General features: G+C 48.1%; 1 protein-coding gene across 2 annotated transcripts in view; it reads right to left on the minus strand.

Moving 5' to 3' along the window:
• The window catches only part of NT5E (5'-nucleotidase ecto), a 502044-nt gene that overhangs the window by 359866 nt on the left and 115712 nt on the right, over positions 1 to 26466 (minus strand). For both annotated transcript variants that reach the window (XM_030199135.1, XM_030199136.1), the window contains exon 6: positions 26075 to 26183. In XM_030199135.1, coding sequence (XP_030054995.1) covers positions 26075 to 26183 — 109 coding nt within the window. The remainder of the gene's footprint in view (positions 1 to 26074; positions 26184 to 26466) is intronic.

Consider the following 26466-nt stretch of genomic DNA (forward strand, 5'->3'; position numbering starts at 1 on the left):
CAATTGGGCCTCGCAACGGCGAGGACATAACTGAGATTGACCTAAAAAATTTACCAACTAACTGAGAGTGCAGCCTGGAACAGAACAAACAGGGCCCTCGGGGGGTGGAGTTGGATCCTAAAGCCCAAACAGGTTCTGAAGAACTGACTGCCCGAACCGACTGTCGCGTCGGGTATCCTGCTGCAGGCAGTAATGAGATGTGAATGTGTGGACAGATGACCACGTCGCAGCTTTGCAAATTTCTTCAATGGAGGCTGACTTCAAGTGGGCTACCGACGCAGCCATGGCTCTAACATTATGAGCCGTGACATGACCCTCAAGAGCCAGCCCCGCCTGGGCGTAAGTGAAGGAAATGCAATCTGCTAGCCAATTGGATATGGTGCGTTTCCCTACAGCCACTCCCCTCCTATTGGGATCAAAAGAAACAAACAATTGGGCGGACTGTCTGTGGGGCTGTGTCCGCTCCAGGTAGAAGGCCAATGCTCTCTTGCAGTCCAATGTGTGCAGCTGACGTTCAGCAGGGCAGGAATGAAGACGGGGAAAGAATGTTGGCAAGACAATTGACTGGTTCAGATGGAACTCCGACACGACCTTTGGCAGAAACTTAGGGTGAGTGCGGAGGACTACTCTGTTGTGATGAAATTTGGTGTAAGGGGCCTGGGCTACCAGGGCCTGAAGCTCACTGACTCTACGAGCCGAAGTAACTGCCACCAAGAAAATGACCTTCCAGGTCAAGTACTTCGGATGGCAGGAATTCAGTGGCTCAAAAGGAGGTTTCATCAGCTGGGTGAGAACGACATTGAGATCCCATGACACTGTAGGAGGCTTGACAGGGGGCTTTGACAAAAGCAAACCTCTCATGAAGCGAACAACTAAAGGCTGTCCTGAGATCGGCTTACCTTCCACTTGGTAATGGTATGCACTGATTGCACTAAGGTGAACCCTTACGGAGTTGGTCTTCAGACCAGACTCAGACAAGTGCAGAAGGTATTCAAGCAGGGTCTGTGTAGGACAAGAGCGAGGATCTAGGGCCTTGCTGTCACACCAGACGGCAAACCTCCTCCAATGAAAGAAGTAACTTCTCTTAGTGGAGTCTTTCCTGGAAGCAAGCAAGATGCGGGAGACACCCTCTGGCAGACCCAAAGAGGCAAAGTCTACGCCCTCAACATCCAGGCCGTGAGAGCCAGGGACTGGAGGTTGGGATGCAGAAGAGCCCCGTCGTCCTGCGTGATGAGGGTCGGAAAACACTCCAATCTCCACGGTTCTTCGGAGGATAACTCCAGAAGAAGAGGGAACCAGATCTGACGCGGCCAAAAGGGAGCAATCAGAATCACGGTGCCTCGGTCTTGCTTGAGTTTCAACAAAGTCTTCCCCACCAGAGGTATGGGAGGATAAGCATACAGCAGACCTTCCCCCCAATCCAGGAGGAAGGCATCCGACGCCAGTCTGCCATGGGCCTGAAGCCTGGAACAGAACTGAGGGACCTTGTGGTTCACTTGAGATGCGAAGAGATCCACCAGGGGGGTGCCCCACGCCTGGAAGATCTGTCGCACCACACGGGAATTGAGCGACCACTCGTGAGGTTGCATAATCCTGCTCAACCTGTCGGCCAGACTGTTGTTTACGCCTGCCAGATATGTGGCTTGGAGCACCATGCCCTGACGGCGAGCCCAGAGCCACATGCTGACGGCTTCCTGACACAGGGGGCGAGATCCGGTGCCCCCCTGCTTGTTGACATAGTACATGGCAACCTGATTGTCTGTCTGAATTTGGATAATTTGGTGGGACAGCCGATCTCTGAAAGCCTTCAGAGCGTTCCAGATCGCTCGCAACTCCAGAAGATTGATCTGTAGATTGCGTTCTTGGAGGGACCAACTTCCTTGGGTGTGAAGCCCATCGACATGAGCTCCCCATCCCAGGAGAGACGCATCCGTGGTCAGCACTTTTTGTGGCTGAGGAATTTGGAAGGGACGTCCCAGAGTCAAATTGGAGCAAATCGTCCACCAAAACAGGGATTCGAGAAAACTCGTGGACAGGTGGATCACGTCCTCTAGACCCCCAGCGGCCTGATACCACTGGGAGGCTAGGGTCCATTGAGCAGATCTCATGTGAAGGCGGGCCATGGGAGTCACATGAACTGTGGAGGCCATGTGGCCCAGCAATCTCAACATCTGCCGAGCTGTGATCTGCTGGGACGCTCGCACCCGCGAGACGAGGGACAACAAGTTGTTGGCTCTCGTCTCTGGGAGATAGGCGCGAGCCGTCCGAGAATCCAGCAGGGCTCCGATGAATTCGAGTTTCTGCACTGGGAGAAGATGGGACTTTGGGTAATTTATCACAAACCCCAGTAGCTCCAGGAGGCGAATAGTCATCTGCATGGACTGCAGGGCTCCTGCCTCGGATGTGTTCTTCACCAGCCAATCGTCGAGATATGGGAACACGTGCACCCCCAGCCTGCGAAGCGCCGCTGCTACCACAGCTAGGCACTTTGTGAACACCCTGGGCGCAGAGGCGAGCCCAAAGGGTAGCACACAGTACTGGAAGTGGCGTGTGCCCAGCTGAAATCGCAGATACTGTCTGTGAGCTGGCAGTATCGGGATGTGTGTATAGGCATCCTTCAAGTCCAGAGAGCATAGCCAATCGTTTTGCTGAATCATGGGGAGAAGGGTGCCCAGGGAAAGCATCCTGAACTTTTCTTTTACGAGATACTTGTTCAGGGCCCTTAGGTCTAGGATGGGACGCATCCCCCCTGTTTTCTTTTCCACAAGGAAGTACCTGGAATAGAATCCCAGCCCTTCTTGCCCGGATGGCACGGGCTCGACCGCATTGGCGCTGAGAAGGGCGGAGAGTTCCTCTGCAAGTACCTGCTTGTGCTGGAAGCTGTAAGACTGAGCTCCCGGTGGACAATTTGGAGGTTTTGAGGCCAAATTGAGGGTGTATCCTTGCCGGACTATTTGGAGAACCCACTGATCGGAGGTTATGAGAGGCCACCTTTGGTGAAAAGCTTTCAACCTCCCCCCGACTGGCAGGTCGCCCGGCACTGACACTTGGATGTCGGCTATGCTCTGCTGGAGCCAGTCAAAAGCTCGCCCCTTGCTTTTGCTGGGGAGCCGCGGGGCCTTGCTGAGGCGCACGCTGCTGACGAGAGCGAGCGCGCTGGGGCTTAGCCTGGGCCGCAGGCTGTCGGGAAGGAGGATTGTACCTACGCTTGCCAGAAGTATAGGGAACAGTCTTCCTTCCCCCGAAAAATCGTCTACCTGTAGAGGTAGAAGCTGAAGGCTGCCGGCGGCGAATTTGTCGAATGCGGTGTCCCGCTGGTGGAGAGACTCTACCACCTGTTCGACTTTTTCGCCAAAAATGTTATCCGCACGGCAAGGCGAGTCCGCAATCCGCTGCTGGATTCTATTCTCCAGGTCGGCGGCACGCAGCCATGAGAGCCTGCGCATCACCACACCTTGAGCAGCGGCCCTGGACGCAACATCAAAAGTGTCATAAACTCCTCTGGCCAGGAATTTTCTGCACGCCTTCAGCTGCCTGACCACCTCCTGAAAAGGCTTGGCTTGCTCAGGGGGAAGAGCATCAACCAAGCCCGCCAACTGCCGCACATTGTTCCGCATGTGGATGCTCGTGTAGAGCTGGTAAGACTGGATCTTGGACACGAGCATAGAGGAATGGTAGGCCTTCCTCCCAAAGGAGTCTAAGGTTCTAGAGTCTTTGCCCGGGGGCGCCGAAGCATGCTCTCTAGAACTCTTAGCCTTCTTTAGGGCCAGATCCACAACTCCAGAGTCGTGAGGCAACTGGGTGCGCATCAGCTCTGGGTCCCCATGGATCCGGTACTGGGACTCGATCTTCTTGGGGATGTGGGGATTAGTTAGAGGTTTCGTCCAGTTCGCAAGCAATGTCTTTTTTAGGACATGATGCAAGGGAACAGTGGACGCTTCCTTAGGTGGAGAAGGATAGTCCAGGAGCTCAAACATTTCAGCCCTGGGCTCGTCCTCCACAACCACCGGGAAGGGGATGGCCGTAGACATCTCCCGGACAAAGGAAGCAAAAGACAGACTCTCAGGAGGAGAAAGCTGTCTTTCAGGAGAGGGAGTGGGATCAGAAGGAAGACCCTCAGACTCCTCGTCAGAGAAATATCTGGGATCTTCTTCTTCTTCCCACGAGGCCTCACCCTCGGTGTCAGACACAAGTTCACGGACCTGCGTCTGCAACCGGGCCCGGCTCGACTCCGTGGAGCCACGTCCACGATGGGGGCGTCGAGAGGTAGACTCCCTCGCCCGCATCGGCGAAGCTCCCTCCGCCGACGTAGTCGGGGAGCCCTCCTGGGAGGTGGCCGCAGTCGGCACCGCACGCGGTACCGACGTCGGGGACCTCACCCCGGGCGATGGGCCAGCCGGCGCCACGCTCGACGGTACCGGAGGCGCAAGCACCGCCGGTACCGGAGGGGTAGGGCGCAACAGCTCCCCCAGAATCTCTGGGAGAACGGCCCGGAGGCTCTCGTTCAGAGCGGCTGCAGAGAAAGGCATGGAGGTCGATGCAGGCGTCGACGTCAGTACCTGTTCCGGGCGTGGAGGCTGTTCCGGGCTGTCCAGAGCGGAGCGCATCGACACCTCCTGAACAGAGGGTGAGCGGTCCTCTCGGTGCCGATGCCTGCTGGGTGCCGACTCCCTCGGCGACCCAGAGCTCTCGGTGCCGACGCGGGGAGGGGACCGGTGTCGATGCTTCTTCGACTTCTTCCGAAGCATGTCACCGGAGCTCCCCGGCACCGACGAGGAGGACGTCGAATCCACCCGTCGCTTCCTCGGGGCCGAGACCGAAGAGGGTCGATCTCGGGGGGGCTGTACCGCAGGAGCCCTCAGGGTAGGAGGAGACCCACCCGAGGGCTCACCGCCACCAGCAGGGGAATGGACAGCCCTCACCTGCACTCCACCCGATGCACCACCGTCCGACGACATCAGCAGACGAGGTCCTGGTACCACCGACGTCGATGCAGCTATCCGATGTCTCGGCGCCGATGCAGAGGCCCGATGCCTCGATGCGCTCGATGCAAGGGCGGCCGAGGAAGATGGTCTGGACGCTGACGACGTCGATGCACTCGAAGATCCCGGTGCCGATGCCGACGAAGAGCCCGAGAACAACACGTTCCACTGGGCTAGTCTCGCTACCTGAGTCCGCCTTTGAAGCAGGGAACACAGACTGCAGTTCTGAGGGCGGTGCTCGGCCCCCAGACACTGAAGACACGACGAGTGTCGATCAGTGAGCGAGATAACCCGGGCGCACTGGGTGCACTTCTTGAAGCCGCTGGAAGGCTTCGATGTCATGGGCGGAAAAATCACACCGGCGAAATCAAAAGCCGAAATGGCGAAAATTGAAGCACCAAAATTTAGAGGGAGAAAAATCTCGACCGAGGCCAAAAAGAGGCCTACCCCGACGACGAAAGAAAACTTACCGGGGCAAAAAGCTGGAAGTACGGGGAGGATTGACACGAAACCCGGTGGAGGGTTTCCGGAGCACTTCCCGACTTTAGAAAAGCTTTTCCGAAGAAAAAACACGCTCAAAAAACAATTTGGACGCGCGAGGTCAACTTTCCGGGGCCCGACACGGCGAAACACGACCGTACCGAGTGCGGACAAAAGAAGACTGGCCGGCTCGAGCCGGTTTCGGGCGGGAAGACGGCCGCGCATGCGCGGTGCGCGTGAGGGCTAGCAAAGGACTTTGCTAGTGAAGTTTCCGATTGGAGGGGCTGCCGTGGACGTCACCCATCAGTGAGAACAAGCAGCCTGCTTGTCCTCGGAGAATGCTTTTTATGTGTCGTAATCATTAGTAGAATTATGTAACTTATAATAATATTGTAAACAGTGATTTGAAAATATTTTGACATTATGGTAATGAAAGAAAGTTACATTACAGAACAGAACACTATAAGACAAAAAAAATTAAATGAATGCGCATAAGAGTAAATAATAGTAAAATAAAGGCTACTACTACTACTAAGAATATTCTTCTCAAGTGGCTACTAAATGTGACACATATTAGCTTGTGTATAAAGTCAGTAAAAGAATATTGGATGGTATTAAATCCTGCTATTAGTAACATTTGCACCGTCATCTGATAAAAATTGGGTACTACATCTATTCCTTAGACACCATGATAAAATATTTCTTAATTATAAGATTCATATGTTTCCTGATGTATCTAGAGAAACTCAGAGAAAAGGAAACAATTCTTACTACTTTGATGGGCTGAACCCCCCCCCCCCCCCACACACACACAAAAAAAAGTGGAAGATGGAAGAAGACTAAACAAACAAGGGTGTTTGTAAAACAGTATGTTAAATTTTAATACACCTGTAGTATAAAAATTTATATTGCCACTACATAAATGACTCGACACAGCACCGTGTTCGGCATAAAGTGCCTGCCTCAGTAGTCTTGTATGCAATATAATCCAAATACCGAAAAATGAACTGCTCCAAAAATAAGTGGATATCAGATGGTCTTTAAAAAGACCGAGAACACAGAAAATGCACTTGGTAGTGGTACGTCCACAAGACACCCTTATGGGAAAACAATGGAGAGCTGGACCACACAATTTATTTATTTATTGCATTTGTATCCCACATTTTCCCACCTATTTGCAGGCTCAATGTGGCTACAGAGTTTGTTATGACATAGTCAATTCCAGGATATCAGATACAATTGGTAATGTACAAAGATTAAGTAAGGGAAGAGAGAAGGAAGGTGTTAAGCAGGATTGTATAGAAGGTGGGCTTAATAGCTGGATGGGTTGGTGAGTCTATGGGTTATCTTTGTAGGCCTTGTTGAAGAGATGTGTCTTCAGAGATTTGCGAAAGTTAGTTATTTCGTCAATAGTTTTCAGGGCTGTAGGTAGTGCATTCCACAACTGCGTGCTCATGTAGAGAAGGTGGTGGCGTGTACCAGCTTGTATTTCAGTCCTTTACAGCTGGGGAAGTGCAGATTGCGAAATTTGCGGGCTGATCTTATGGCGTTTCTGGGAGCAGGTCCACAAGGTTTAGCATATAGATTGGGGCGTCTGCGTGAATGATTTTGTGCATAATCGTGCAGATCTTGAACGCAATGCGTTCCTTGAGTAGGAGCCAGTGGAGTTTCTCTCTTAAGGTTTTGCATTTTCATATTTAGTTTTTCCAAATACGAGTCTGGCTGCAGTATTCTGGGCTGTTTGGAGTTTGATAGTCTGCTCTTTGCAGCCAGCGTATAGTGCGTTGCAGTAGTCCAGATGACTTATCACCATTGACTGTACTAGGGTTCGGAAGATGTGTCACAGGAAGAAAAGGTTTTACTCTTGAGTTTCCACATGGAGTGGAACATCTTTTTCGTCGTATTCTTCATGTGAGCATCGAGTGTGAGGTTTCGATCGATGGTAACTCCAAGAATTTTCAGATTTGGTGATATAGGTAGAGAACAGTATGGTGTGGTTATGGTGGAGTAGTTGTTTGTGTTGTGTTGTGAAGTGAGTACAAGACATTGTGTTTTTTCTGCGTTGAGTTTTAGCTGGAATGCGTCCGCCCAGGAGTGCATGATTTGGAGGCTTTGGTCGATCTCGTTGGTGATTTCGTTTAGATCATGTTTGAACGGGATGTAAATCGTGACATCGTCTGCGTATATGCAGGGGTTGAGGTGTTGATTGGCTAGAAGTTTGGCTAAAGGTATCATCATTAGGTTGAAGAGAGTTGGTGAGAGGGGGGATCCTTGGGGAACTCCACATTCAGGTATCCATGGGGGTGATATGTCCGCGTTTGTTGTTACTTGGTATGATCTTGTAGTCAGGAATCCTTTGAGCCATTTGAGAACTGTACCTCCTACTCCAAAGTATTCTAGTATATGTAATAGTATTCCATGATTAACCATGTCGAAGGCGCTGGACATGTCGAATTGAAGGAGTAGTATGTTGTTACAAGTTGCAATTGCTTGTTTGAATGAGTTCATTGCAGACACAGTTTCGGTACTGTGATTTGACCGGAATCCTGATTGAGACTCATGCAGAATTGAGTGTTTATTAAGTTGTTTCGTCACTATGCCCTCCATGAGTTTGGTTATGAGAGGAATAGATGCTACTTGGCGATAATTAGTTATGTCCATTGTACTTTTTTTTTAGCATCTTTTGGCAGCGGAGTGAGTAGGATGTTTCCTTTATCCGTGAGAAAGAGACCATTTTGAAGTCTGTGGTTTACATGGTTCGTGAGGTCTTTTTTGAATTGTTTGGGGGCGGATCTTATTAGGCTAGTAGGGCAAATGTCTAATTTGCATTGTGACTTGGCGTATTTTCTGAGCCATTTTGAGATTTCATCTGACGATATCGTGTCAAAGTTGGTCCATGATCGGTCTGCTGGGCATTCCCCAGGTTTTGGGTCTAGACATTCAAGGATGCTTGTGTACTCAGTGATGTTGGTAGGTATCATGAGTCAGAGCTTTATAATTTTTTCATTGAAGTAGTTCGCAAGATTGGTTGCGGATGGGGAATTTATATTGTTAGAGGTAACCGGTGTAGTATTTATGAGTTTGTTTACAAGTGTGAAGAGTTTGTGTGTATCCTTGTAGTTTGGTCCTATTATGGTTTTGTAGTATGTTCGTTTAGTTTGTCTGATGGTATATTTGTATTTTCTGTGTAGCTGTTTCCAGTCTTTGAGTGTGTGTTCATTTTTTTCTTGCTCCATGCTCTTTCTAATCTTCTGACCTGTGTTTTTAGTTCTTTCAATTCTTCATTAAACCATGGTATTGAGTTTTTTCTATGTGAGGTTCTGGTTTGAAGTGGTGCTATGTTGTCTAGTACTGTTCTGCATCTGTTGTCCCATTCTTGGAGAAATTGGGGCGAGTCTGTAGGTGTTGTCCATTCGTCGGTGTAGAATTGTTGCCAGAATGTTAGTGGGTCTATTTTGCCTCTCGTAGTATAGGTTTTTTTTTCTTGTTTTTGTTGTGCCTTTTTTGTTCTCCAGCGGAGGGAAATGTTTGCTTTGTAGTGATCGGACCATGGCGTGGCTGTTCATTTCGTATCTATAAGTGTGAGGTTAGGTTCTGATGAGAATTTGTGGGTGATGATATCTAGTGTGTGTCCTTTGTTATGGGTGGGTTGCATGATTGGGCAGTGGAGCTCCCATAGCTGAAGGAAGTCCTTGCATTCACTTACATTGCTTGAGTTAGAATCTTCAAGGTGAAGATTGATGTCTCCTGCTATGAGAAGGTCCTGGCTGGAAACGCAAGTATTCGATATGAAATCCATAAAGTGCATTTGTGAATCTTGCCAGTTGCCTGAGAGTCTGTAAAATAGGATTAGGTTTAGGTGCTCATGTAGGTTAGGGTGGTTGATTTTGACTGAGGCTATTTCAAGTTGGGGAAGTATAGATTCTGTTGTTGTTGTTGTGACTGTGAATTGGGATTTATAGATTATTGCTATGCCTCCTCCTCTTTTTCCTTCTCTTGTCCAATGCTCTTTACGTCTTTAACGCGCATTGTATGGATCAACTCTTCACTCAATTTTTTTCCCATAAGGTTCCACACAATGCTCTTTACAAACTGCCTGATTCAGGGGTCATGGCAGTACTAGTTCCCTGGTTTGGTTGTACGCTCTGCAATTTGTTGGCAGAGATCTTTGCTTCTTTGACTTTTTACCAAACACATCAGTTGATATATACAATAAAGTAGTTCTTAAGAATTCGTTTGTGACCCCTGAAGCAGGTGGTTTGTGCCACCAAAACATGGCCCTGTGTCGGATCTTTTCCTGGTGCCTTAATAAAGTTCTTCTTTTTGCCACTCTGCGTGTGGAAGTTGTGTGTTAACCTCTACTCTTGTTGCTGCTCTCTAGATTTTTGTAGAAGTTATTTCCTGCCTTAGTTTGAACAGTCAAAATTAAAATAACCTTTCTGCCGAAACTGGGCAAAAGCGCTGTAACTGAAATTAAAGTTTGGTTGGCCTCATTTCAAAAACCAAAGTCTCTCATGAGACACTCCTTAGGAAATTAAAAATTCATGGGATAAGAGACAATGCCATGTGGATTACAAACTGGCTAAAAGACAAGAAAACTAGGACTAAATAGTTATCCACATAAAAAAAGGGGTCAGTAGAGGAGTGTCCCAAGTCTTTGTATTGGGAACTGTCCTGTTCAGCATATTCATAAATGATCTGGAGATAGGAGTGAGGTGATCAGATCTGCGGATGAGACAAAATTATTGCTGTTAAAACAGCAAAGGACTGCAAGGTTTTGCAGAATGATTTTGTCAGACTAGGATACTGGGCATCTAAATGGCAGATGAAATTTAATGTGGACAAGTAGAAAATGATGCACAGAGAAAAATGATCCTAATTACAGGTACAAAATGATTGCTTCTAAGTTATGAATCCCTACCCAAGTAAAAGATTTTAGAATCACTCTGGACAATACATTGAAATTTTCAGCCCAGTATGTTTGTAGATGCTAAAAGGGCAAACAGAATGTTAGGGATTAATCGAAAAGGGAATTATGACCTTTGTATAGGTCCATGTACAACCACATTGAGTATTTATGTGCAGTTCTGGTTGCCCTATCTCTTAAATGATATGGTGGAAATGATTCAGAGGATGACAACAAAAAATAATAAAGAGAATGGAACACCTCCCTAATGAAGAAAGGCTAACACGATAAAGCTCTTCAGCTTAGAAGTTCATAAAATCATGATTGGAGTATGGTTAAATAGGGAACAACAGTTTTAGACTTTAAATACAAAAATAAGAAAACACAAACTATTGATCAGCAGATTGAAAAAAAAATCAGAGAGAATTTTTTCATGCATAATAAAAGCTGTGGATGGTCAAGGTGATCAACATAGTGGGATTCAAGAGAAGTTTGGACACATTCCTGGAGGAAATATCCATAAAAATTAGCCAGGTAGATCAGAGAAATCATTGCTATGAGAAAAAAGATCAACTTTTTTTTTTAATCTGCTGGATTATCTGTGACTGGCCACAATTGGAGACGGGATGCTGGGCTTGATAGAACTTGGTCTGAATCAGCATGGCTTTTCTAATGTTCTTATGCCAAGAAGTCAAACATTTAAGAAATAGAATCAGAGGAAGCAGTACATAATAGGTGAGAGGCAGATGTGCACAACCCGAAGAAAGATATTGGGGTTACAGTGCCCAATTATCTCAAGGAAGTGAGTGCAATAAGACAGTGGTCATAGCTAAGGGATGATACCCTCAGGGAAAAGTGGTATATCAAATAATAAACAGAAATAAAAACAGGAGAACAAAGGAAGTGATAATGCTTCTGTACAGATTGTTGGTAAGGCTTCATCGAGAATACTATATATATTCAATTCTGGTGGCTCTCTCAAAGGTAGAACAGAGAAAACAGAGAAGTTATAGGCCATCTAAGGAAATACAACAAAACTGGTGTAGGGGCTGCATCAAAAGCAATGTAAGATGCTACTGAAGGAGCTATATATGCACATGCTGGAGAGGTGAGGCAGTCATAAAAAACATTTAAATATTTTAAACATATGGATACACATGAAGCAAACCTTTTTCAATGAAAAGCAGCTGCAGCATGAGAGGTCACAATTTAAAGGTCTAATGGTATATGCAGAAAGAGTGGTGGGTGTTTGGAACCCACCCACCCTCATCTGAGAAGTGGAGAAGACAAACCCCCCCCCCTCCCCCCAAGAATACAAAAATGCATGGAATAAATAAAGGGTTACTGGTGCCAAGACAATGAGAATGAAGCTCTGGGTAACCAGCATGGAGTGGTGGGGGTAACGATTATCAACCCAGTCCTAGAACAGCCACAATGAATATGTATGACATACAAAACATAACAAATAAGTTCTTATATTCTGCAACAACCATAAGAAGTTCTGCACAGATTACAAATCAAGAGAAACTAGAACATTCTTCTAGGAGCTACAATCCAACATCATCAAACACTTCTCCTTCAATGTCCATTATAAAGTACATATTTTTTGAAATAAAATAGTTTTTATTTTCTAAAAAGCTTATAAATCGGACATCGATTGACGTTGAACTGGTAAAGCTTTCCATGCCTTTGCGGCCTGGTAAGCAAGTGAAGAATCAAAAAGTTCTTACACTTCTTTCCCTTAGGAATCAGAACTGGAAAAAATTGTAGTACATGCAAATCTCTCTCATTCATAGTCTTTGTGGATATCCTGAAAAGCAAACTGGCTAGGTGTGCCCTGAGGACCAGAGAACACTGGGATAATCTGAAAACAGCAGTAACTATAATCCTGAACAGGACTGGTATAGGCCTCAAAAGAGGCTGAATAAGCAAGGTTACTCACCTGCAGCAGATGTTCTCTGAGGACAGCACTATTCTCACACATGGGTAACATCATCTAATGCAGCTGGGTGCGGACGCTGACTAGCAAGTTCAAGAATTTTCTAGCAGCATCCCACCAAGCATTCGCTAGTGCCTTCCCGCCCAATAAACGAGCTTGGGTCCCTCAGTCGTAAAAAGCTAAAGAATGCAATTCCAAGGGGAAATCGGAGGGTATGTGAGAATACTTGACTGTTCTCCTTGAACACCTGCTACAAGTGAGTAACCCTGCTTCCTCTCAGGACAAGTAGGCCATCATATTCTCACATTCCTAGGTACCAGGCTCACAGAAAAAAACAATGCAAGGACAACAAGGGCTCAAAACGTTGAGGCCTGTTCTCAATCAACATTAAACAATTTGTGTACTAGTTCTGGATGTGCGGCCTGGAACAGAACAAAACTGGGATTGGGGGTGGAGTTGGATTCTAGATATCAAACAAATTCTGCAGGACTGTCTGACTGAACCGGCTGTCACTTCGGGTATCCTGCTCAAGGAAGTAATGAGATGTGAATGTATGGACAGATGACCACGTTGCACCTTTGCAAATCTCCTCTAAGGAGGCTGACCTCAAGTGGACTACTGACATAGCCATGGCTCTGACATTGTGAACCTTGACGTGACCCTCTATAGTCAGCCCAGCCTGGGCATAAGTAAAAGAGATGCAATCTGTTAGCCAATTAGAAATCATGTGTTTGATCAGGTTTGATATCAGCTCAGGAGTAAGAACACAGAGGAAATTCAATATGTTAGCATTTAACTTTCAAGAAGGAGACTATGATAAAATGAGAACAGTGGAAAACCCCTCCCCCTTAGAGTAGCAGTTCCAAAGATCAAAAATTTACATCAGGCGTGGATGCTTTTCACAAATACCATCCTGGAAGCCCAGGCCAGTTATATTCCACGTAATAAAAAAGGAGGAAGGAAGGCCAAACGATAGCCAACATAGCTAAAAAGTAAGGTGAAGGAAGCTATTAGAGCTAAAAGAAAATCCTTCAAAGCATGGAAGAAGGATCTGACTGAAAATAATAAGAAACAGCGTAAGGAATAGCAAGTAAAATGCAAAGTGCTGATAAGGAAGGCAAAGAAAGAATTTGAAAAAAAAAGATTGCATCCGAGGCAAAAACAAATAGTCAAATTTTTTTTAGGTATATTACAAGCAAGAAGCCGGCAAAAGAATCAGTTGGACCGATAGATGACTGAGGAGTAAAAGGGGCACTCAGGGAGGACAAAGCCATAGCGGAGAGATTAAATGTTTCGGTCTTCACCAAGGAAGATTTGGGAGAGATACTGGTGCCAGAAATGGTATTCAAAGTTGACGAAACTGAACCAAATCGCCGTAAATTTACACTGGCTCCCAATCAAAGAACGCATTGCCTTCAAAATCTGCACTCTGGTTCACGAAATCATCTATGGTGAACCCCCTGGATACATGACAGACCTAATTGACCTACCAACCAGAAACACATCCGAATCAACACGAACACTTCTAAATCTACACTACCCAAGCTGTAAAGGACTTAAATACAAATCTACCTACGCATCCAGCTTTTCCTACATAAGCACACAACTGTGGAACGCATTACCAAAAGCCTTGAAAACGACGTACGACCACTTAAATTTCCGGAAAAAAATTAAAACCAACCTGTTTAAAAAGGCATACCCTACCAATCCAACGTAAATGCCTGACCTTGGACACACAACAAAACTAAAGCACGTAATGGACATAACACAACTCTTCCGCTTTACGATTCCTAATGTGGCTGTACCACATGAACTTTATCTTACCACAACATCACATTGTATTTGTTCACACTGGAGTCGGCAAACGCCACTCCGGTACTATGTAAGCCACATTAAGCCTACAAATAGGTGGGAAAATGTGGGATACACATGTAACAAATAAAATAAAAAATAAAAATAAATAAACCTGGAAGATGTAATGGGGCAATTTGACAAACTGAAGAGTAGCAAATCACCTGGTATTCATCCCAGAGTACTGAAAGAATTGAAAAATGAACTTGCAGAACTATTGTTAGTAATATGTAATTTATTTTTAAAATCAAATATGGTACCGGAAGATTGGAGGGTGGTCAATGAGATGATGATTTTTATAAAAGGTTCCAGTGGTCATCCGGGAAATTATAGACCGGTGAGCCTGATGTCGGTGCTGGGCAAAATGGTAGAGATTATAAAAAATAACAAAATTACAGAGCATATTCAAAAGCATGGATTAATTAGACAAAGCCAAAATGGATTTAGTGAAGGGAAATCTTGCCTCACCAATCTATTAAATTTCTTTGAAGAGGGTGAGCAAACATGTGAATAATGGTAAGCCGGTTGATATTGCGTATCTGGATTTTCAAAAGGCATTTGTAAAAGTACCTCTTGAAAGACTTCAGAGAAAATTAGAGAGTCATGGGATAGGAGGTAGTGTTTTATTGTGGATTAAACACTGGTTAAATGAAAACAGAAAGTAGGGTTAAATGGTCAGTATTCTCAATGGAGAAGGGTAGTTAGTGGGGTTCCGCAGGGGTCTGTGTTGGGACTGCTGCTTTTTAACATATTTATAAAAGATCTAGAGAATTGAGTAACTAGTGAGGTAATTAAATTTGTTGATGATACAAAGCTATTCAAAGTTGTTAAATTGCAAGAGGACAGTGAAAAAATAACAAGAGGACCTTACGAGAGTGGGCATCCAAATGAGAGATAACGTTTAATGTGAGCAAGTGCAAAGTGATGCATGTGGGAAACAGGAACCCGAACTATAGCTACATGATGCAAGGTCCACATTAGGGGTCACCGATCAGGAAAGGGATCTAGGTGTCATCATTGATGATACGTTGAAACCCTCTGCTTAGTGAGCAGCGGCGGCTACAAAAGCAAATAGGTATTATTAGGAAAGGAATGGAAAACAAAAAGGAGGACGTTATAATGCCTTTGTATCACTCCATGGAGCGACTGCACCTTGAATACTGTGTGCAATTCTGGCACCGCATCTCAAAAAATGGCCAAATAATGGAATTAGAAAATGTGCAGAGAAGAGTGACAAAAATGATAATGGGGATGAGATGACTTCCTTATCAGGAAAGACAAAAACGGCTAGGGCTCTTCATCTGGAAAAAAGACAGTTGAGGGGAAATATGATAGAGGTCTATAAAATAATGAGTGGAGTGGAACCGGCAAACGTGAATTGCTTGTTTACTCTTTTCAACATAGGGCTAGGGAGCACGCAATGAAGCTACAATGTAGTAAATTTAAAATAAACCAGAGAAAATATTTGTTCACTCAACGTGTAATTAAACTCTGGAATTTGTTGTCAGAGACTGTGGTAAAAGCAGTTAGCTTAGTGGGGTTTAACAACCTTGAATAGTTTTGTGTCATCTGCAAATTTAATCACCTCACTCGTCATTCTGATTTCCATATTATTTATATACTAGTAAAACATGCCCGTTTCAGGCGCAAATGAAACGGGCGCTAGCAAGGTTTTCTTCCCGAACCCCCCCCCTGCTCACCCCTTCGGCGTTGTGAAGGCACTGACCGCCATTGTTGCGGACTTCGTCAACGCACGCCAACGCCACCTTCAATGTGCTGAGTTGTTGGTTGTGAAGCCACTGACGCCATTGCTCCGCCCTCGACATCATCACGTTTGACGCGAGGGCGGGGCCCCAACACAGTGATTTCGGTGGCTTCACCACCACGAACCCTTCGAACCGGAAGGAAAGTGCCCGGAGGAACTGACAGTGACGTCAGTGTCCTCAGAACGTTGAGGGTGAGTTTTATTATATAGGATATGTTAAATAGCACCAGTCCCAGTACTGACCCTGCTGTACTCCACTGTTTACCCACCCTCCACCCTCAGCTGAGCATGTGCAGAGCATCCAATCGCTAAGTGCAACTGCTCTGCGCATGCCACAGACGGCTTTCATACTCCAGTGGAGTAGGCAGTCTAGCTACACAGCTTTGTCCAGTAGCAGGCTAGGAAACTTAAGCTTGGAGTCTGAGAAGGAAAGGAGAGACCTGCCACACAGAAGTAGCCAAAGGAATTTTCCAGGCAGCCTATAGGATGAGGTTAGTTAGCCTTCCTATCGGGGCATTTTTCTCTCATATTGCCAGCAAAACCTTTGTGAAAACTCTTTTCTTTGTTCTGGGACCTCTTTAGGGCAAAATCATAATCTAAACAGACGGGACAAGCCACAAACTATAACCACATTAGCAGCTAATTAGCTTATTAGTTAATCACCTTATTAACCCTACAGAGAATCCCAGTTCTTCATTCGTGTCCTTCAGGATGGGGTGTAATGCAACTGTGACCCCTTTCCTTGGGAGGAGATTCTAAGACTGATTGCATCTCAGCCCTGGGCTCCTCCTTGGTTTTCTTTTTTTTTAAATTTTTTTATTTATCATTTTACTTAATTACATTCACATTTATCACGTAAATGTAAGGAAAAACAGAAATTAATATAAGGAAAAAGAAAAAACATTTTCTCACAACAATATATATAATTGTCCACAATTGGGGGATCCAAGATCAGGAAAACAATCTCAAAGAAAATAAGAAAAACACCAAGTGGTTAATCTTACAAATTCATATTTTCTGAGGGAGGAAGGTTAATCGGTAATTGCAGCCGGTACAGTGGTAACTAAAGGAAGTTGCTGCAGAGGGTTCTTCATCTGTTCTTTTAACTCCACAAACTCTTGTAATTTCTTGGGTTCAACAAATAAGTAATAAGGAAATAAAACACTTACAAAGGACTCCTCCTTGGTTTTCCAACTTAAAATGGGATAGCAGATCCCATCTCCTTGACAAAACTGGTGAAAGAGACCCTCAGGTGTGGGGTGGGGGGGAATTACCCCTCTCTTGCAGACAGGAGAAATTAGAAGGGATATTATAAGACTCGTCTTCCAAGAAGTAATGTGGATCCTCTTCTGATCAGACTCCTCAAAGAACTCTAGATGGACTGACTCTGTGCATGCCCCAGCTCAGTGGGGCCCTGCCCATACCCCAAAGGGCACTGAGGTACAGCTCTACCCTCAGACTCCGGAGAAGCTTCCTTGCCCAATATCGAAGGTGGTACTGCATGGGTCAACGTCAATGCCCATCAAGGCACTGGCGTTAAAGACTGCTCCACAGACAGAATCTGTGCCTCAGGAAGGAGCTAAGACTGAGATGCAGCCACCACAATCACCCCTGATGCCTGAGCAGAGTACAGCTGGAACATCTGCACCTACTCCTCCCTAAGTATGGCCTGGTTCCATTCATTGAGGGCAGGCATCGGCAAAGGCTGGGGAGCCAGTTCAGAGATAGCCTGGAGAAGTGTCAGTGTCAATCCAGAAGCGGGAACCTGGCTGCCTGATGACTGGCACACCGGCACCTCCATTAAAGAGGGGGAGAGGTCTTCTCAGTGCTTCTTGGGTACCAGTGACTCCGATGCCCCAGCACTCCTGGCACTGAGATTCAAAAAGAACCAATGCCAACCCTTTTTAGGCTTCCCTCGACACTTGGCATTGTGGTCCCTTGGTGCCGATGAGGACAATGTCAAACCTGTATGAATCCTCCGTGTTGGGTCCAATGCTGACCCATCAAGGGGCTACTATTAGCACCTGATGTAGAGGGAAGAGGAGAGCACCCTCGATGCTGGTGTACCCCCAGTGCTTGATGCAATCTGGGCAGGCATCGAGATTGACGCTTCTGATTCTGATGTCGATGGACCAGCCTTCGTGCAACCAAAAGGTTTCTTCTGCTGGACTTGAAGCGCTGCATTCAAAACTGCATTTTTAAACAGAGAGAATCAGACTGGTGGTTAGGCCCTAGGAACTCGATGCACCAATTGTGCGGGTCCGTCATAGAAATCATCCAATTACGTTGAGCGCACTTCTTGAAGCCACTGGGAGGTCCTTCTTAGATATCGAGAAAAGAATTGCAGCCAAACTCCTCAATCTTGAAAGTAAAAAGGGGCAAAAAAACTCAAATTGAGGCCTAAAGAGACACGAAAAAAGAAAGCGAACGCTACATACCTGTAGAAGGTATTCTCCGAGGACAGCAGGCTGATTGTTCTCACTGATGGGTGACGTCCACGGCAGCCCCTCCAATCGGAAACTTCTCTAGCAAAGTCCTTTGCTAGTCCTCGCGCGCCCGCGCGCACCGCGCATGCGCGGCCGTCTTCCCGCCCGAAACCGGCTCGAGCCGGCCAGTCCAGTATGTAGCAAGACAATACACTTCAAGGGAAGACACAACTCCAACGGGGAGGCGGGCGGGTTTGTGAGAACAATCAGCCTGCTGTCCTCGGAGAATACCTTCTACAGGTATGTAGCATTCGCTTTCTCCGAGGACAAGCAGGCTGCTTGTTCTCACTGATGGGGTATCCCTAGCCCCCAGGCTCACTCAAAACAACAACCATGGTCAATTGGGCCTCGCAACGGCGAGGACATAACTGAGATTGACCTAAAAAATTTACCAACTAACTGAGAGTGCAGCCTGGAACAGAACAAACAGGGCCCTCGGGGGGTGGAGTTGGATCCTAAAGCCCAAACAGGTTCTGAAGAACTGACTGCCCGAACCGACTGTCGCGTCGGGTATCCTGCTGCAGGCAGTAATGAGATGTGAATGTGTGGACAGATGACCACGTCGCAGCTTTGCAAATTTCTTCAATGGAGGCTGACTTCAAGTGGGCTACCGACGCAGCCATGGCTCTAACATTATGAGCCGTGACATGACCCTCAAGAGCCAGCCCCGCCTGGGCGTAAGTGAAGGAAATGCAATCTGCTAGCCAATTGGATATGGTGCGTTTCCCTACAGCCACTCCCCTCCTATTGGGATCAAAAGAAACAAACAATTGGGCGGACTGTCTGTGGGGCTGTGTCCGCTCCAGGTAGAAGGCCAATGCTCTCTTGCAGTCCAATGTGTGCAGCTGACGTTCAGCAGGGCAGGAATGAGGACGGGGAAAGAATGTTGGCAAGACAATTGACTGGTTCAGATGGAACTCCGACACGACCTTTGGCAAGAACTTAGGGTGAGTGCGGAGGACTACTCTGTTATGATGAAATTTGGTGTAAGGGGCCTGGGCTACCAGGGCCTGAAGCTCACTGACTCTACGAGCTGAAGTAACTGCCACCAAGAAAATGACCTTCCAGGTCAAGTACTTCAGATGGCAGGAATTCAGTGGCTCAAAAGGAGGTTTCATCAGCTGGGTGAGAACGACATTGAGATCCCATGACACTGTAGGAGGCTTGACAGGGGGCTTTGACAAAAGCAAACCTCTCATGAAGCGAACAACTAAAGGCTGTCCTGAGATCGGCTTACCTTCCACATGGTAATGGTATGCACTGATTGCGCTAAGGTGAACTCTTACAGAGTTGGTCTTGAGACCAGACTCAGACAAGTGCAGAAGGTATTCAAGCAGGGTCTGTGTAGGACAAGAGCGAGGAGCTAGGGCCTTGCTGTCACACCAGACGGCAAACCTCCTCCACAGAAAGAAGTAACTCCTCTTAGTGGAATCTTTCCTGGAAGCAAGCAAGACGCGGGAGACACCCTCTGACAGACCCAAAGAGGCAAAGTCTACGCTCTCAACATCCAGGCCGTGAGAGCCAGGGACCGGAGGCTGGGATGCAGAAGAGCCCCTTCGTCCTGCGTGATGAGGGTCGGAAAACACTCCAATCTCCACGGTTCTTCGGAGGATAACTCCAGAAGAAGAGGGAACCAGATCTGACGCGGCCAAAAAGGAGCAATCAGAATCATGGTGCCTCGGTCTTGCTTGAGTTTCAGCAAAGTCTTGCCCACCAGAGGAATGGGAGGGTAAGCATACAGCAGACCCCCCCCCCAGTCCAGGAGGAAGGCATCCGATGCCAGTCTGCCGGGGGCCTGAAGCCTGGAGCAGAACTGAGGGACTTTGTGGTTCACTCGAGATGCGAAGAGATCCACCAAGGGGGTGCCCCACACTTGGAAGATCTGGCGCACCACTCTGGAGTTGAGCGACCACTCGTGAGGTTGCATAATCCGGCTCAGTCTGTCGGCCAGACTGTTGTTTACGCCTGCCAGATATGTGGTTTGGAGCACCATGCCGAGACGGCGAGCCCAGAGCCACATGCTGACGGCTTCCTGACACAGGGGGCGAGATCCGGTGCCCCCCTGCTTGTTGACATAGTACATGGCAACCTGGTTGTCTGTCTGAATTTGGATAATTTGATGGGACAGCCGATCTCTGAAAGCCTTCAGAGCGTTCCAGATCGCTCGCAACTCCAGGAGATTGATCTGTAGACCGCGTTCCTGGAGGGACCAGCTTCCTTGGGTGTGAAGCCCATCGACATGAGCTCCCCATCCCAGGAGAGACGCATCCGTTGTCAGCACTTTTTGTGGCTGAGGAATTTGGAAAGGACGTCCCAGAGTCAAATTGGGCCAGATTGTCCACCAATACAGGGATTCGAGAAAACTCGTGGACAGGTGGATCACGTCTTCTAGACCCCCAGCAGCCTGATACCACTGGGAGGCTAGGGTCCATTGAGCAGATCTCATGTGAAGACGGGCCATGGGAGTCACATGAACTGTGGAGGCCATGTGGCCCAGCAATCTCAACATCTGCCGAGCTGTGATCTGCTGGGACGCTCGCACCCGCGAGACGAGGGACAACAAGTTGTTGGCCCTCGCCTCTGGGAGATAGGCGCGAGCCGTCCGAGAATCCAGCAGAGCTCCTATGAATTGGGTGATGTCCACGGCAGCCCCTCCAATCGGAAACTTCTCTAGCAAAGTCCTTTGCTAGTCCTTGCGCGCCCGCGCACACGCGACCGTCTTCCCGCCCGAAACCGGCTCGAGCCGGCCAGTCCAGTATGTAGCAAGACAATACACTTCAAGGGAAGACACAACTCCAACGGGGAGGCGGGCGGGTTTGTGAGAACAATCAGCCTGCTGTCCTCGGAGAATACCTTCTACAGGTATGTAGCATTCGCTTTCTCCGAGGACAAGCAGGCTGCTTGTTCTCACTGATGGGGTATCCCTAGCCCCCAGGCTCACTCAAAACAACAACCATGGTCAATTGGGCCTCGCAACGGCGAGGACATAACTGAGATTGACCTAAAAAATTTACCAACTAACAGTACTGGAAGTGACGTGTGCCCAGTTGAAATCGCAGATACTGTCTGTGAGCTGGCAGTATCGGGATGTGTGTGTAGGCATCCTTCAAGTCCAGAGAGCATAGCCAATCGTTTTGCTGAATCATGGGGAGAAGGGTGCCCAGGGAAAGCATCCTGAACTTTTCTTTTACGAGATATTTGTTCAGGGCCCTTAGGTCTAGGATGGGACGCATCCCCCCTGTTTTCTTTTCCACAAGGAAGTACCTGGAATAGAATCCCAGCCCTTCTTGCCCGGATGGCACGGGCTCGACCGCATTGGCGCTGAGAAGGGCGGAGAGTTCCTCTGCAAGTACCTGCTTGTGCTGGAAGCTGTAAGACTGAGCTCCCGGTGGGCAATTTGGAGGTTTTGAGGCCAAGTTGAGGGTGTATCCCTGCCGGACTATTTGAAGAACCCACTGGTCGGAGGTTATGAGAGGCCACCTTTGGTGAAAAGCTTTCAACCTCCCCCCGACTGGTAGGTCGCCCGGCACTGACACTTGGATGTCGGCTATGCTCTGCTGGAGCCAGTCAAAAGCTCGCCCCTTGCTTTTGCTGGGGAGCCGAGGGGCCTGGCTGAGGCGCACGCTGCTGACGAGAGCGAGCGCGCTGGGGCTTAGCCTGGGCCGCAGGCTGTCGAGAAGGAGGATTGTACCTACGCTTACCAGAAGAGTAGGGAACAGTCTTCCTTCCCCCGAAAAATCTTCTACCTGTAGAGGTAGATGCTGAAGGCTGCCGGCGGGAGAACTTGTCGAATGCGGTGTCCCGCTGGTGGAGAGACTCTACCACCTGTTCGACTTTTTCGCCAAAAATGTTGTCCGCACGGCAAGGCGAGTCCGCAATCCGCTGCTGGAGTCTATTCTCCAGGTCGGCGGCACGCAGCCATGAGAGCCTGCGCATCACCACACCTTGAGCAGCGGCCCTGGACGCAACATCAAAGGTGTCATACACCCCTCTGGCCAGGAATTTTCTGCACGCCTTCAGCTGCCTGACCACCTCCTGAAAAGGCTTGGCCTGCTCGGGGGGGAGAGCATCAACCAAGCCCGCCAACTGCCGCACATTGTTCCGCATGTGTATGCTCGTGTAGAGCTGGTAAGACTGGATTTTGGCCACGAGCATAGAGGAATGGTAGGCCTTCCTCCCAAAGGAGTCTAAGGTTCTAGAGTCTTTGCCCGGGGGCGCCGAAGCATGCTCCCTAGAACTCTTAGCCTTCTTTAGGGCCAGATCCACAACTCCAGAATCATGAGGCAACTGGGTGCGCATCAGATCTGGGTCCCCATGGATCCGGTACTGGGACTCGATCTTCTTGGGGATGTGGGGATTAGTTAGAGGTTTTGTCCAGTTCGCAAGCAATGTCTTTTTGAGGACATGGTGCAAGGGAACAGTGGACGCTTCCTTAGGTGGAGAAGGATAGTCCAGGAGCTCAAACATTTCAGCCCTGGGCTCGTCCTCCACAACCACCGGGAAGGGGATGGCCGTAGACATCTCCCGGACAAAGGAAGCGAAAGACAGACTCTCAGGAGGAGAAAGCTGTCTTTCAGGAGAGGGAGTGGGATCAGAAGGAAGACCCTCAGACTCCTCGTCAGAGAAATATCTGGGGTCTTCCTCTTCCTCCCACGAGGCCTCACCCTCGGTGTCAGACACAAGTTCACGAACCTGTGTCTGCAACCTCGCCCGGCTCGACTCCGTGGAGCCACGTCCACGATGGGGGCGTCGAGAGGTAGACTCCCTCGCCCGCATCGGCGAAGCTCCCTCCGCCGACGTAGTCGGGGAGCCCTCCTGGGAGGTGGCCGCAGTCGGCACCGCACGCGGTACCGACGTCGGGGACCTCACCCCGGGCGATGGGCCAGCCGGCGCCACGCTCGACGGTACCGGAGGCGCAAGCACCGCCGGTACCGGAGGGGTAGGGCGCAACAGCTCTCCCAGAATCTCTGGGAGAACGGCCCGGAGGCTCTTGTTCAGAGCGGCTGCAGAGAAAGGCAAAGAGGTCGATGCAGGCGTCGACGTCAGAACCTGTTCCGGGCGAGGAGGCTGTTCCGGGCTGTCCAGAGTGGAGCGCATCGACACCTCCTGAACAGAGGGTGAGCGGTCCTCTCGGTGCCGATGCCTGCTGGGTGCCGACTCCCTCGGCGACCCAGAGCTCTCGGTGCCGACGCGGGGAGGCGACCGGTGTCGATGCTTCTTCGATTTCTTCCGAAGCATGTCACCGGAGCTCCCCGGCACCGACGAGGAGGACGTAGAATCCAGCCGTCGCTTCCTCGGGGCAGAGGCCGAAGGAGGTCGGTCTCGGGGGGGCTGTACCGCAGGAGCCCTCAGGGTAGGAGGAGACCCACCCGAAGGCTCACCGCCACCAGCAGGGGAATGGACAGCCCTCACCTGCACTCCTGACGATGCACCACCGTCCGACGACATCAGCAGACGAGGTCCCGGTACCACCGACGTCGATGCAGCTATCCGATGTCTCGGCGCCGATGCAGAGGCCCGATGCCTCGATGCACTCGATGCAGGGGCGGCCGAGGAAGATGGTCTGGACGCTGACGACGTCGATGCACTCGAAGATCCCGGTGCCGATGAAGAGCCCGAGAACAACACGTTCCACTGGGCTAATCTCGCTACCTGAGTCCGCCTTTGAAGCAGGGAACACAGACTACAGTTCTGAGGGCGGTGCTCGGCCCCCAGACACTGAAGACACGACGAGTGTCGATCAGTGAGCGAGATAACCCGGGCGCACTGGGTGCACTTCTTGAAGCCGCTGGAAGGCTTCGATGTCATGGGCGGAAAAATCACGCCGGCGAAATCAAAGTCCGAAATGACGGAAAAAGAGCACCAAAAGATTTAAAGGGAGAAAATCTCGACCGAGGCCGAAAAGAGGCCTACCCCGACGACGAAAGAAAACTTATCGGGGCAAAAAGCTGGAAGTATGGGAAGGGTAACACGAAAACCGGAGCACTTCCCGACACTTTAAAAGACTTTTCCGAAGAAAAAACACGTCAAGAATAACTTTGGACGCGCGAGGTCGACTTTCCGGGGCTCGACACGGCGAAAACACGACCGTACCGAGTGCGGACAAAAGAAGACTGGCCGGCTCGAGCCGGTTTCGGGCGGGAAGACGGCCGCGCATGCGCGGTGCGCGCGGGCGCGCGAGGACTAGCAAAGGACTTTGCTAGAGAAGTTTCCGATTGGAGGGGCTGCCGTGGAGGTCACCCATCAGTGAGAACAAGCAGCCTGCTTGTCCTCGGAGAATGAAAACTTAAAGGGCCAAAAATAACTAAGAATTAACAGGGAAAGCTACTGAAACTAAATATTGAGGAAAATACATAAAAAGGGATACAAACCCATACACTTGAAAATTTGAAGAAAACACGTGCTGAGGGGAGACCGCAAAGATGTGTCTTCCTAGCTCCTCAGAAAAGAAGAGACTGATGGACCCGCGCTCTGCATTGGGCGGGAAGGCACTAGCATATGCATTTGCATGGGATGCTGCTAGAACTTTACTAACATACTCTAAGCAATGTCCGCACCAGGCTCTGTCGGATGACATCACCCACATGTGAGAATACAACTGATCTGTTTGTCTTCTGAGAAATTCTTTTGCTATTTTCTTGCCTACTTTTATGGGACCTGCAAAAACAGCTGCTCCAACGGGCATAGACTGAATGAAGTTGCAATGTATGAACTTTTTATTTTATTTTTAAAAATAAAATATCCATGTCCACTCATGCTGCCTTTATGAAATAGGTACAAAATATGTACCATCTGGGCTTTTCACATAGACTTTGTTATAAAATTACCTTTAAATGTAAACCCCTCCCCAATCCATCCTTGGATGTCTCCTCCAGCTGTGGAAAAGTCCATAAACAGTTTATGCTCATTTATGGATTTGCTATGCTCCATTTTAAAAAAGCAAATTTATTTTTGTTACATTTGTACCCTGCGCTTTCCCACTCATGGCAGGCTCAATGCGGCCTTTTACAGAAAAAAAGCTTTGTAGCATAACAAAGAAGTATAAAAACATAATACTGCTAATATACACCAGACTTTATCTAATACAAAGGTGAACCATAAAAAAAAAACCATTAAAACCTGTAAAAAAAAAAAAAAAAAAAGTCTTACTATGGTAGACTTGGAAGAAAGCCTCTGCTTATCCCTGGAGGTAAGCAGTACAGAACTGAGCTTAATTTTTGGGATCCTGCTAGATTCTTGTGACCTAGACTGGTCACTGTAGGAAACTAGGCATGATGAATCTCTGGTCTGACACAGTAAGACAATCAGGGCTGGCATTAGTGGGTGGCAAACACAGCAATTGCCCTGGGCCCCCATACCCTAGGTCCAGGAGGCCCCCCATACTTGCCTCAAACTAAAGAAGAGGAGGCATAAAATGAATGCCAGCTTTTGGGTCCACTCCCCAGTTTCTGCCCTGGGACCCTGAATGTCTACCACCCCTGATGACAATTCTTATGTTCTTTAAGTTAGGCATACACAGGCTGCATGTGAGGATGGGAATTATATAGACAGGTTTTGAAAATAATCCCCTCCCTCCTACATACCTTTCTATAAATCAACACACATTTGAGTATTAAGAACCCTAAAAGCTTAAAGCTGCAATGCAAAACTAAACAGAAGTCTTACCATTATTACTTCTTTCATCAATAGGTGAACGGATGCTCCCCCCATTTAGGATGCAGAGAGAAACATGATTCCATCTCTTTTCATCAGGGAATCTGATATTGTTGTAAATCTGTATCAATTACAAATAACTCATACAATACAGCTCATAGCATTTCAAAGTTGATCACTCAGTCCTATATATTAATTTTAAGAGAAATGAACTAAATTAGGAGAGGAAGATGAATGTGTGTGGTTGAGTTGAATATCCTGCTGTTCTCTCAAAACACCTATTACAGGTCAGCAACTTTGCAATACTTTTCTTGGCTGGGAATTCCAACTTATATGGCTGATATATACTGCTTGTCCTCAAAGAAAGCAAACATTAAAAAGGGATTATAAACAGGATGATTTCT

This window comes from Microcaecilia unicolor, chromosome 3 (assembly GCF_901765095.1).
Source record: "Microcaecilia unicolor chromosome 3, aMicUni1.1, whole genome shotgun sequence".
Lineage (NCBI taxonomy): Eukaryota > Metazoa > Chordata > Amphibia > Gymnophiona > Siphonopidae > Microcaecilia > Microcaecilia unicolor.